This window comes from Pelophylax lessonae (assembly GCF_965119305.1).
Source record: "Pelophylax lessonae genome assembly, chromosome: 12".
NCBI classification, from domain to species: Eukaryota; Metazoa; Chordata; class Amphibia; order Anura; family Ranidae; genus Pelophylax; species Pelophylax lessonae.
The window spans coordinates 96,246,045-96,258,167 of NC_138779.1; the positions used below are offsets into that span (position 1 = coordinate 96,246,045).

General features: G+C 44.3%; 1 protein-coding gene across 1 annotated transcript; it reads right to left on the bottom strand.

Moving 5' to 3' along the window:
- Window positions 1–1,035: 1,035 nt before the first annotated feature.
- PPP1R15A (protein phosphatase 1 regulatory subunit 15A) lies at window positions 1,036–9,626 on the bottom strand. Its single transcript, XM_082274396.1, has 3 exons — window positions 9,365–9,626; window positions 3,620–4,808; window positions 1,036–1,428 (listed from the first exon to the last, which is right to left on the bottom strand). The coding sequence occupies exons 2-3, from the start codon at window positions 4,790–4,792 to the stop codon at window positions 1,210–1,212; spliced, it is 1,392 nt and encodes a 463-aa protein (XP_082130522.1). The 5' UTR covers window positions 4,793–4,808; window positions 9,365–9,626; the 3' UTR covers window positions 1,036–1,209.
- Between the last annotated feature and the right edge of the window lie 2,497 nt (window positions 9,627–12,123).

Genomic DNA, 12,123 nt, shown 5'->3' on the forward strand with positions numbered 1-12,123 from the left:
AGCATAGTAAAGCACACAAGTCATTGGTTTACTTTTTAGTGCTAAGGGCTCTTTAATACCATAACACAGGCAGTAAAAGTGCATTATGGTAATGCATTTTATATGTGCGTTGTAATCCAAACTAAAATCGATCCCAACATATTACAGGAAAAATGTTTTTCTTTCCTTTTTGATAGAGTAAGGGAAGGTTAGAACCCCTTGTCAGTTTATTTTTGCCATCTGTGTCCTACTGGGGAGATTTTTTATTTTCTATCCCATAGTCAAAGTGGGAGGAAGTGAGAGGATATCCCTGCAAATCAAAGGAATTTCTTGGGCACCCCAGCTCACCAGAACAAGTGTTCCTATTGGAAGATGTCCCCTCTGTTACTTTTCTCAGGACAACCCAAAAATTAGGATTATTTTTACTTTGAATGATAATGATAAACAGGACAAAGAGGGGAATTCACCCTAACAGAGGCACAGACAGCAATACAAACTGACAGGTGTTCCAATCCCTCTCCCTTCTACCAAGCATAAAAAAAAAAAAAAAAAAAAAAAAAAAAAAAAGAAGTTTTGCCTTTAGTTGTACTTTAAATTCTTACATGAAAATAGGTCCTGCACGATGTTGTACACAGTGGTGTTTTGCTAGCCCATTCAATAAGAAGTCCTATACAAAATGGTGTCAAAACACAAAGGGACATAACATGCAAATGCTTTCAGTACGTATGTAGTGTTTGTAACATCTCAGCATTTGCATAAAGCTGCAGAAAAAAACAAGCTGAGGTAGAAAAACAATCATGCATTTAGACATGGAGCCCCAAGAAAAAAATAAAAACCAAAAAAAATTAAAACTCTGCATAGGTTTTGTTGAGGTTTCAGTTTTCTGCCAAGACTGAAATTCAGTGACCGGAGACAGATAACCTCATGTTAACACAATAGGAACTCCCTTTCATAGCCATGGAAGTTATTGGCACAGAATTGTGGCTCAAAATATTAACCAAACTAGTTCTAGAATGTTACCAAAAATCAAACTAATGCACTAAAAATGTAGTGCATAAAATACAATAAGTAAACACTGTCAGATAAGTGCAGTAGTGATCTAGTTGAGTACAGCTATACTTTTACTCAGTGCAAAAAGTATTGAGTCACAGTTGCTGGGTACAAGATCCTAGGCAGAAACATTTGATACTGCTTTCATGGTCTGGAATATTAAGAGTCCATAAAGTACTTTCAGCAACTAAGATCTTCTTTACAGCGTCTTGCAGCCCAGATCTTCTCCCTGTGACCAGATTGTAGGCAGAAGCCAATGGCAGCCTCAGTCTCAGCAATACGTTTCTGGAAGCGACTGCGATCTCGAGCATACTCTTCCCATGGTCCTTTGCGAGCCATTCTGTAAGCGTAGTTCCATGTGACCATACAATGCACAGTGATATTGGATGAAAAACGCACCTGGAAGAAGTTGTAATATTAAAATTAGTGTAATTATGGAATGTAGTTCAGAGTATATATAGAACAGCCTGACTACCCTTTTTTACTGCATCACAGCGACCAAAAGCAAGATCTATTAGAGTAAACAAGTGCTTTATGACAGTTTTCTTGTTTACAGCATCTTTCTATATTTGCTTAGTAAGCTGAAATCCAAGCTGTTGCTATGGGTTTCTACATTGCAATGTGTTGCCAAATTAACCAAACTATTAATATACAAATTGTATCCTTCCATGTTTAGATATTTAGAATATTGCAGGATTTCTGATGGAAGAATGCATACTGCTCCAAGATTGGTCACTAGTTGCTCACTTTGCCTAATTACACAAAGATCCAATTATGTAAATCTATAAAAAGAGGACAAAGCTGAAGTCTCTGAATAAGGTAACAAATAAAATGGTTGTAAACCAAAAATAGCAAGGTAACAATTAAAGGCGTTCCAGTAACATTACAAAAGGATTGCATGAAGTGATGACACAGCTATTGAGCGACTGGGAGTAGACTGACTCAGCCATAGCAACCAGACTTCCCATTCTTTCTCAGGGAGGGTTGTACTCCAACAAATCACCTGACAGTTTCAGAAGATGGCATCAGGGCCCTCAAGAGACCTTATGCAATGGTGTGCAATTTTAGTCTGCGCTAAGAGAAGCTGCCAGATGTGGGGTCAAAGGGGAATTCTGTACATTGCATCTATCCAAGCATTTAATAATGAGATTTGTAAATTGTACAAGAAAAGACTGCAGCTAAGGCTAATATTTTGCAAATATATTGTTCCCAGATGATAAGTGACACCAGATTGCCATCATCCCATATAGCATTGTAAAGTATAACACAAATGTGTTATTCTCCTCTGGGGAGGGATTTTAAGGCAATAGAAGAAATGAAAGAAAATGCAAAATATATATAAAAAAAAAATATATGAAAATGTATTAATACAATAATGATTCAAATGTGCCAAATAGGAACAAATTGATGTAACCTAATCCTACTCCCATGGCCATTAGTCCCTTCCGCTTTTGGCCATGGGAGTAGGATTAGGTTACATCAATTTGTTCCTATTTGGCACATTTGAATCATTATTGTATTAATACATTTTCATATATTTTTTTTTATATATTGTTTTGCAATTTCTTTTTTCATTTCTTCTATTGCCTTAAAAATCCATCCCCAGAGGAGACCACCACATTTGTGTTATACTTTACAAGGCTAAACAAGATGGTTATCACATTAGGGCCAGAACCAGACATTTAAATAGATGCTGTGGAATGAAGGTGCTGACCTAAAACAAGCACACAGCAGCAAAGAGGGTACACATTCAAAATATGAAGGACAGATAAGTGACAGTTGGGAAACTTGGACAGTAAAAATCAAATAGCAATTGCAGCCCCCATATTTTTATCTCGACATGTTACTATTAAACACACAGGAATTTTACTATGATGCAATACAACAGAAGTAGAAATTCATTAACTCAAACCCAAAACCAGCCCTTATTTCAATAAAACTGGACCATTGTCTAAAGAAACCAACATTTAAAAACAAATACAACTAGTCACTATTTACCAGTAACTTGTTGCTGTTACCAGTCGTTACTGTAGCCTACCAACTTTACTCTTAGGGCTCTTTCACACGGCCGCTCCGTGCGAGAGCTCCGCTGCGGTCCTTTTTTTTTTTCTTTTCCACGGAGCGGATGACATTTCTGTCATCCGCTCCGTATGCCCGCATATCATCCCATCCGTTTGCGGATGATATGCGGACATAATGTAAGTCTATGGGGGTTTGCGGATGTCAGCGGATGACACCGCTGACATCCGATTTTCCTTCCTTTCCGTTTTTTGAACGGAACAAAAATAGGGTTCTGTTCAGTTCCAAAAAACGGAACAGAACTGACAGGAAGAAAAATCGGATGTCAGCGGATGGTATTCCGCTGACATCCACAATGCCATAGACTTACATTATGTCCGCAAATCATCCGCAAAAAAATAGGATGATTTGCGGACAAGCGGAGCGCCCGTGTGAAAGGGCCCTTAAACAGCATGAACTATTATGATCTGTATTAATCTCTACCAGAATACATGTCTAGGTTATTTTTTTCAACACTAAAGAATGCCCGCCCATATCTACCACCAAATGTATTCTAGATCTGCATATTTACCTTCTTAACCCCTGGGTTTCCAGTTTGCTTTACTTCTTGAAAGCATTCAGACTCCTCCTTCTGGCTGGCACACTTGTAAGAGCATTTAGAACTTGAAAGGACTGGCTTCTTGGCCTGTGGCTTCATAGTACATTTCAAAGTTTGACATCCCTCATGCTCTGCAATGGAGGGACTTTTAGGGTTTCTGGTGGGCTTGGCAAAAGAAAGCGGATTATATGGGTCATCATTCCGACAGAAGGAAGACCACAAATCATCATCCCTACTGCAGTCTGTATCACTTGCTTCATCCCACGAGTCATTCTCTTCATCTGACCAGTCACTTTCTTCTTCACTCCCATCCATTTCTTCCTTGGATTTTGGAGTCCATGACTCTTGCATGCCACTGTCCACTGATGTATCCTCAATGGAAGAATCTTTTTCAGTCTCTTCATCTTCACACTCCGAATCAGACTCGCTGAGGCTGGTTTCTTCACATGGAAGCAAGCAATCACCATCAGACTCACCGTCGCTAAGATCGGACTGGTCGGATGGGGGCAAGGACTCCCCATCCTCTGATGGTATACAGATCATTGACAAAATGAAGGGGTTTGTGCACGATGGTAGAAGTGTCTCTTTGCTAACCATGACGTCCATATCAGAAAACACTTTGTGGTCACAATCCTCTTCCATGTAAGCATTTCCCTGAAGAATCTCCATTCTGGGACTGGGCAGCTCCTTTTCTGGAACCATATTCTGTTCATTTAACTCAGCTTTACAGCCCCAGTGACACTTTATAGAGATTGTGTTCATGGACTGTTCTGTACGTGTTGAATGTTTAGACACGTTCTTGTAAACCAACACATTCGTCACCTCCACAGCTAATAAAAGATCTAGGATATTCCAGCACATCCACAGTACAGCTTGAAAAGCTTTACTCTTCCAATCTCCAGGAATGATCTTCCAACCCAATGGCCTTCTATGCAGAAGATTTCTGGACAGAGTGAAAATGGACTGTGTTATTCTGGCAGCCATTGTTAACACCACCATATCTGTTCCCAGCTGACCAATGACCACCTGCATTTCCGGATGGTCTTTCATGGTGTCGATTTGGACAGCAGTTCCTCGATGCCAATGGGTCATCGGAGAGGTAAGATTCCTCCAGTATGAGCCAAAACAAAGGTAGTTGAGACTCATCTTGTTCACTTATGTCCTGCCAGGAAACAAAATAGAAAATGTGGAGGTCAGTAATGAAAATCAGCTGTAAAGATTCTGCTCAACATGTTTTCTTCAAACATCACAAATTATCCACCCAGGTGAATACAGATTTATAATTCAGGTGTAAATTGTCAGTGAGAACCTATAGGACTAGTAATAAAACAAAGTAGGCAACACCTATCTGAATATTTAAACTCCTACTATAAAAATTTCAAGAGGCTTCTTAGGACACCTAAACTGGTTTCACAACTATTTATGTAACTAGTAAACAAACAGTCAACAACATCTATTCACTAATCATCAGTTGCTTAATGTGCTTGTTTATGAATTATCTATGGGCACATCATGAAGTGTAAAAAAAAAAAAAAAAAAAAAAAAAACACCCACTCTTGAAACAGTGGGGAAATTCCCAGCAAAATAAGGGGCTTGTGTTGATGCCATCAATCTGACATCAGCTTCTGTTATTATTCAGAATTCACAGAGGTGTTAGTTTGTCCCTCTTCAACCCTTCTGTGGGAATGCAACTCCTGCTTGAAGCAAAACAAAAGCCCATCTACCCTAAGCCCTCGTTCACACTGGAGGCGGGTTTGCAATCGTGCGATTTCAGCTGATTTAAAACCCTTTTTATTGCAAGTTCGGGGAAATTTGAACAACATCTGTGCAGGTTCATGTACAGATGTCTATTGAATTTGCCCCAGAAAAGTAGTGCAGGAACTACTTTTGGAAATCGGTGCAGCGCCGCAAAGTCTGCATCGCACCAACATGGGCGGTGCCATTGCTGGCAATAGGCTGCAATTTGACATGTCAAATGGCCCAGATGTGACTTCAGGCTAATAAATCTAACTGGAATGCACAAAATAAAATTTTTTTTGTATTTTGTCAATAGAATAGAAGGGGTTTTGTGAATGGATGGGAGAGAAGGGGGGGGGGGGGCGGCAACGGCAGGATCCATTAACTATGAGAGCTGGATCTCAATTGTAGGGCCTGAAAATGAATGCTGTGTATAATTAATTTTCTGCATGAAACTGATTAGTACAGTAAACAGCAGTGATCTGGGATAGGACAGACATTAGAGATTTTATTTTTTTCAGCAAAAGAAAAATTATATATACACACACTTTTTTTTTCGGGAAGGAATGCAGCAAGAAATTCCAACAAGCAGGAAAAGATCCCCACACGAGCGCCCCCTGAGCAGGAGGAGCCAATTACCACCCACTAGAGCGGTGATCACTAAATGGCGGACCGCGGGCCACATGTGGCCCGCGTCATGTTTCCATTCGGACCGCCGCGGTACCGCTATTTAGCAGCCTTTTCTTCCCCTGCCGTCGCTCTGTAATCCATTGCTCACAGAGCAGACAGCAGAAGGCAGGACAGTTCTGGATGGAGGGCGGAGCTGCCCGAGTTTCACAAGCAGGGATTGGCTGCTAGGATGAAGGGCAGTCCTAGCAACCAATCACGATCTTGCAACGCCCCCCTCCATCCAAATATGCTGTGCCTGTGCCTCCCTCCAACCTTCGATCTGTGTAGGCAAGGTAAGACAGTAAGGGAGGGGGTGAAGTCCCAGGGAGTGAGGACACTAGTTTGAAAAGCTGTAAATGAGGAATGTGTGTGCTGAGGACAGTGATGTGTGTATTTGAGGACAGCGAAGTGGAAGAGCTGTGGTGTGTGTATGTTGAGGACATTACAGTGGACGACAGAGGATTTTAATGTGGGGTGTGGGGGGAAGGTTAGGACATTCAAGTGGGGAGGCTGAGGACTGTGATGTGGTGGGCTGAGGACATCATAGTGGGGGGGGGGGGGAGCTAAGGACATTAAAGTGGAGCCCTGAAGACTGTGATGTTCGGTGGGCCCTGAGGACATTAAATTGGGGAGGCTGAGGACTGTAATGTGGAGAGAGCGGAGGAAAATAAAGTGGGGGACTGAGGACTGTAATGTGTGTGTGTGTGGGGGGGGGGGGGCATTAAATTGGGAAATTGGGGGAGGCTGAGGACTGTAATGTGTGTGTGTGCGGGGGGGGGGGATATTAATTTGGGGAGGCTGAGGACTGTAGTGTGTGTTTGTGTGTGTGTGTGTAGGGGGGGACATTAAATTGGGGGAGGCTGAGGACTGTAATGTGGGGGGGACTGATGATTGTAATGTGGAGAGAGTGGAGGGCAATAAATTGGGGGAGGCTGAGGACTGTAATGTGGGTGGGCTAAGAAATGTAATGTGGGGGACAATAAGCAGAGTAATGTGAAAGGGGCTGAGGACAGTAATGCGGGGTAGCTCAGGATTGGATTGTGGGGGGGGGGGGGGGGGATTGTGGGGACAGAGAACAGTAATGTGGGGGGGGGGGGTGATGTAAATAGGGGCAGAGGATAGTACTGTCAAGGGGGGGAGGGTCGATGACAAGGAAGTGTGAGAACATTACTGTGAAAGGAGTGGAGGGGGGTGATGTAAAGGGGAACCTGAGGACCCTCATCAAGAGGAGATCTTAATGTGAAGGCGCGGAGGGGACTGTGATGAGCAGTGGGGACTGAGGGATTCAGATCTGTGCATGTGGCGCACACATCGCAGGCTGAACTACCCACGAGAAACATAGAGAAAGAAGTCCTTGACCTTTTTTTTCCAAAATCGCACAGAACTGAAATGCTGTTTGGCACATGCGAAAAGACACCACGGGTTCCGACATGATATTCGGACCTCTGCTACAAGAAAATTTTACTGACCGGACCTCGATACATTTTAATTCAATACCCCTGCACTAGAGGATCACACTCATTTATCATACATTCTGCTCTAAATAAGACACGATGCTGTAATACAATGAACAGGATTTTGGAAAAGAAAAAAACTCTAAAAAATACCTCCTCCTCAACTGGTTTTAGAGAGACATCAGCATACATATGGACCTGCATCAAAAATAATGCTGCCTCATTAGGAATACTGCGATCACTACATTATACAATCCAACACACGATTCCTTTTTATAGAGCCTTTAAAATCTACATCTGCTTTGTTACCACGGATACATCAGTGAGGGTTGTACTAGAAGATTACTCATGAGGTGCTGATTAATACAGAGTCCATTCTGCTTCCTGCACCTCCCTCGGCAGCTCTGCCACATGACCTCAGTGGAATGTACAGAGCGGACGTGCATTCAGCATCAATGGACTATGGAACAAATGCTAACCTCAACAGATCATAAATGGGGTTGAAACGGAAATAGATCGGCAAGGTTGGATGTGCCACAAAAAAGAACTGGAGAAGCTCATTCACAGTCAAGATATTCTACTCAACAGATGCTGATTACACACGTGGATAGCACATGACATGGGTGACAGGCAATTATATGTATTTATAACCCCACAATGGGTGACAGTCAATTATATGTATTTATAACCCCACAATGGTAGAGGACCATAAACACCCATATATGTCAACCCATCCCATCTGTGCCATCTTTAGAAAACTTTATACCTACCAAGACCATGTAATAGGAGGACGTCCCTAATCTATCCTAGTTAGGCAGGCTCTACAATGTGTGACCAACTGATCAGTCATCAGCCAGGAAACTCATTGTAGGAAGAAAAATAAAAATAAAAAAAGGAGAGAATGGATTCCCACATCCACTAAAGTGAGGTAGATATAGAAATCCTCTCCCATGTGTTATTGTATTCTGACAGATGGGACTCCTATGCGGTCAGAATACACAGATTCGTGCTGAGCCAAGGAAAAAAATTCCCAACAGGTCAGTGCGAGAGAATTCAATCAGATCAGATTCTTTGGAATGGAAATAGTTTGAGTGAAATTCAGCACAGGCTGGCCAGACTTCAATCCACCTATGGCCAGCTTTATGCTACATATCAATGTAGTGTAGTTCTAAAGGAAATCGTCCAATCAGATTGTAGTGTGTGGTGTACAGATCTCAGTGTAACCAGTAAGAGCCAAACTACACTGCGAAAACTCCACACCCCTCACTGGCTGCCAGCTAACATGAAGGTTTATAGTATGGGGTGATGGGTTAGACCTTCCACCAAGGTTTTATCACAGGGTCCCTGCTGGGGGGATTCCCAACTCTCTGCACTGGTGATCATGGTCACAGAGAGAGAAAGATAACGAAATCCACCAGGATAGATCTGTCCCCAGAACAGGTAAGAGGAAATCTTCTACATGTTCCAGGGACAACTCCCTGACTTTAGGGGACTTCCTGTTGTGTCTCTGGGACAGGAAGTGGTTCCCTAGATGACAGGGACAGACAGGTGAATACCCTGGCAGGGGGGTTAGCCCTTGCTTGCTTTAAACAAAACAAAAACAGGCTGTCCATCCCCCATCAGCCCCTGCCATTTCCCATTCCCCCCCAGACCATTGTGTGTGGAGGGGGATCACAGGCAACACTGTAAAATACAAACGTTTCAGGAACAAACTGTTCTGGCAGGTGTGGGTGGCCCAGCAAGGCCCATATCAGAAGATGAGGCGGCCTCTGCTGCCCACTAGTGACTGAGAAGTCCCCAGTCTGTGACCAGCAAAGCATGCTGGGTATAGTAGTGCCTCATGGACTCAGTCACCTACCTTCAGTAGCAGGGGTCAGCCTGTGACGAAGGCGCTCCAGCAGACGTTAGTAGTTCTCTCCTGGGCGGGGGGTTCGTCGATAACGCGGTGATAGCCGAGGTCGGGGACACGAACTCTCCTGACTTTCCTCTGGTAGAGCACACAAAGCATTGAGCAGAACCGCGGTGCCTCTTCTAGTAAAGCGCTATAAGCCATTCCTGGTCATCTGGCCGTTCACTCGGTTTTGTCTCTCTGTGTCTGTTGTAAGGTGGAAAAATGGAGAACGTTCGCCTGCGGTGTATATAAAGGCTCCGCCGTAATGACGTCAGTCTGGAATGCTCGAATAGAGAAAGGAGGCGTGGTTTGACGGAAAGTACGTGACGTTCCAGACGTTGGCTCTGAAAATAGAATCAGGGAGGGACGAAGGGCGGGGCAGGCCGGGAGAGATCACACGCTGATGCTGAGAATCGTGACGTAACGAGAGTGCAGCTGGAAATGACAGGAAATTTCCATGGTTACAGATAGTGCATTGTGTGCGGAGGGGGAGGGGGGAAAGGAAATGGTATTCCCTGGGATAACACTGAAGTTTTATTTTCACAATACAGGTGTCACCAAACATTTCCTATAAACTAAGGTGACCAGATTTTTAAATTGAAATCCGGGGACATATCTTTTTTTTTTTATTGGCAAATGGCACAGAACTGCATAATACACAGAGCTCTGGGCACAGGATTGCATAATACACAGAGCTCTGGGCACAGGACTGCATAATACACAGAGCACTGGGCACAGGACTGCATAATACACAGAGCGCTGGGCACAGGACTGCATAATACACAGAGCGCTGGGCACAGGACTGCATAACACACAGAGTGCTGGGCACAGGACTGCATAATACACAGAGAACTGGGCACAGGACTGCATAACACACAGAGCACTGGGCACAGGACTGCATAACACACAGAGTGCTGGGCACAGGACTGCATAATACACAGAGCTCTGGGTACAGAACTGCATAACACACAGAGCATTGGGCACAGGACTGCATAACACACAGAGTGCTGGGCACAGGACTGCATAACACACAGAGTGCTGGGCACAGGACTGCATAACACACAGAGCGCTGGGCACAGGACTGCATAACACACAGAGTGCTGGGCACAGGACTGCATAATACACAGAGCTCTGGGTACAGAACTGCATAATACACAGAGCATTGGGCACAGGACTGCATAACACACAGAGTGCTGGGCACAGGACTGCATAATACACTGAGCGCTGGGCACAGGACTGCATAACACACAGAGCTCTGGGTACAGAACTGCATAATACACAGAGCGCTGGGCACAGGATTGCTTAATACACAGAGTGCTGGGTACAGGACTGCATAATACACAGAGCGCTGGGCACAGGACTGCATAATACACAGAGCGCTGGGCACAGGACTGCATAACACACAGAGCGCTGGGCACAGGACTGCATAATACACAGAGCACTGGGCACAGGACTGCATAATACACAGAGCGCTGGGCACAGGACTGCATAACACACAGAGCGCTGGGCACAGGACTGCATAATACACAGAGCGCTGGGCACAGGACTGCTTAATACACAGAGCGTTGGGCACAGGACTGCATAACACACAGAGCTCTGGGTACAGAACTGCATAATACACAGAGCGCTGGGCACAGGACTACATAATACACAGAGCGCTGGGCACAGGACTACATAATACACAGAGCGCTGGGCACAGGAATGCATAATACACAGAGCGCTGGGCACAAGACTGCATAACACACAGCTCTGGGCACAGGACTGCATAATACACAGAGCGATGGGCACAGGAGTGCATAATACACAGAGCGCTGGGCACAAGACTGCATAATACACAGAGCGTTGGGTACAGAACTGCATAACACACAGAGCTCTGGGCACAGGACTGCATAACACACAGAGTGCTGGGCACAGGACTGCATAACACACAGAGTGCTGGGCACAGTACTGCTTAATACACAGAGCGCTGGGTACAGAACTGCATAATACACAGAGCGCTGGGCACAGGACTGCATAATACACAGAGCGCTGGGCACAGGACTGCATAACACACAGAGCGCTGGGCACAGGAGTGCATAACACACAGAGCGCTGGGCACAGGACTGCATAATACACAGAACGCTGGGCACAGGACTGCATAATACGCAGTGCGCTGGGCACAGGACTGCTAGTACACAGAGCGCTGGGCACAGGACTGCATAATACACAGAATGCTGGGCACAGGACTATATAATACACAGAGCACTGGGCACAGGACTACATAACACAGAGAGCGCTGGACACAGGACTGCTTAATACACAGAATGCTGGGCACAGGACTATATAATACACAGAGCACTGGGCACAGGACTACATAACACAGAGAGCGCTGAACACAGGACTGCTTAATACACAGATCACTGGGTACATGACTGCAAAACACACAGAGCGCTGGGCACAGGACTGCTTAATGAGGATTACTTAGCTGCAAATTTAAAAAGGTTTTAAGTATCACCCCTTGGCACAAGGAACATGTGAGAAAATGTTAATTTATATGGGTGATGGGACGGGGTTGAAAAATAAAAATATAAGACCAGAAATTTGATAAACATTGTAGCTGGCACATAGATTCTTTACTGTAACATAAACACATTTTAAAATAACCTTGTCACCTCTAAAATAAACTAAAGGAAGTGCACCCTCTGACAGAAGAATCCTTATACAGTAATTGCCTGACAGGTGGGTGA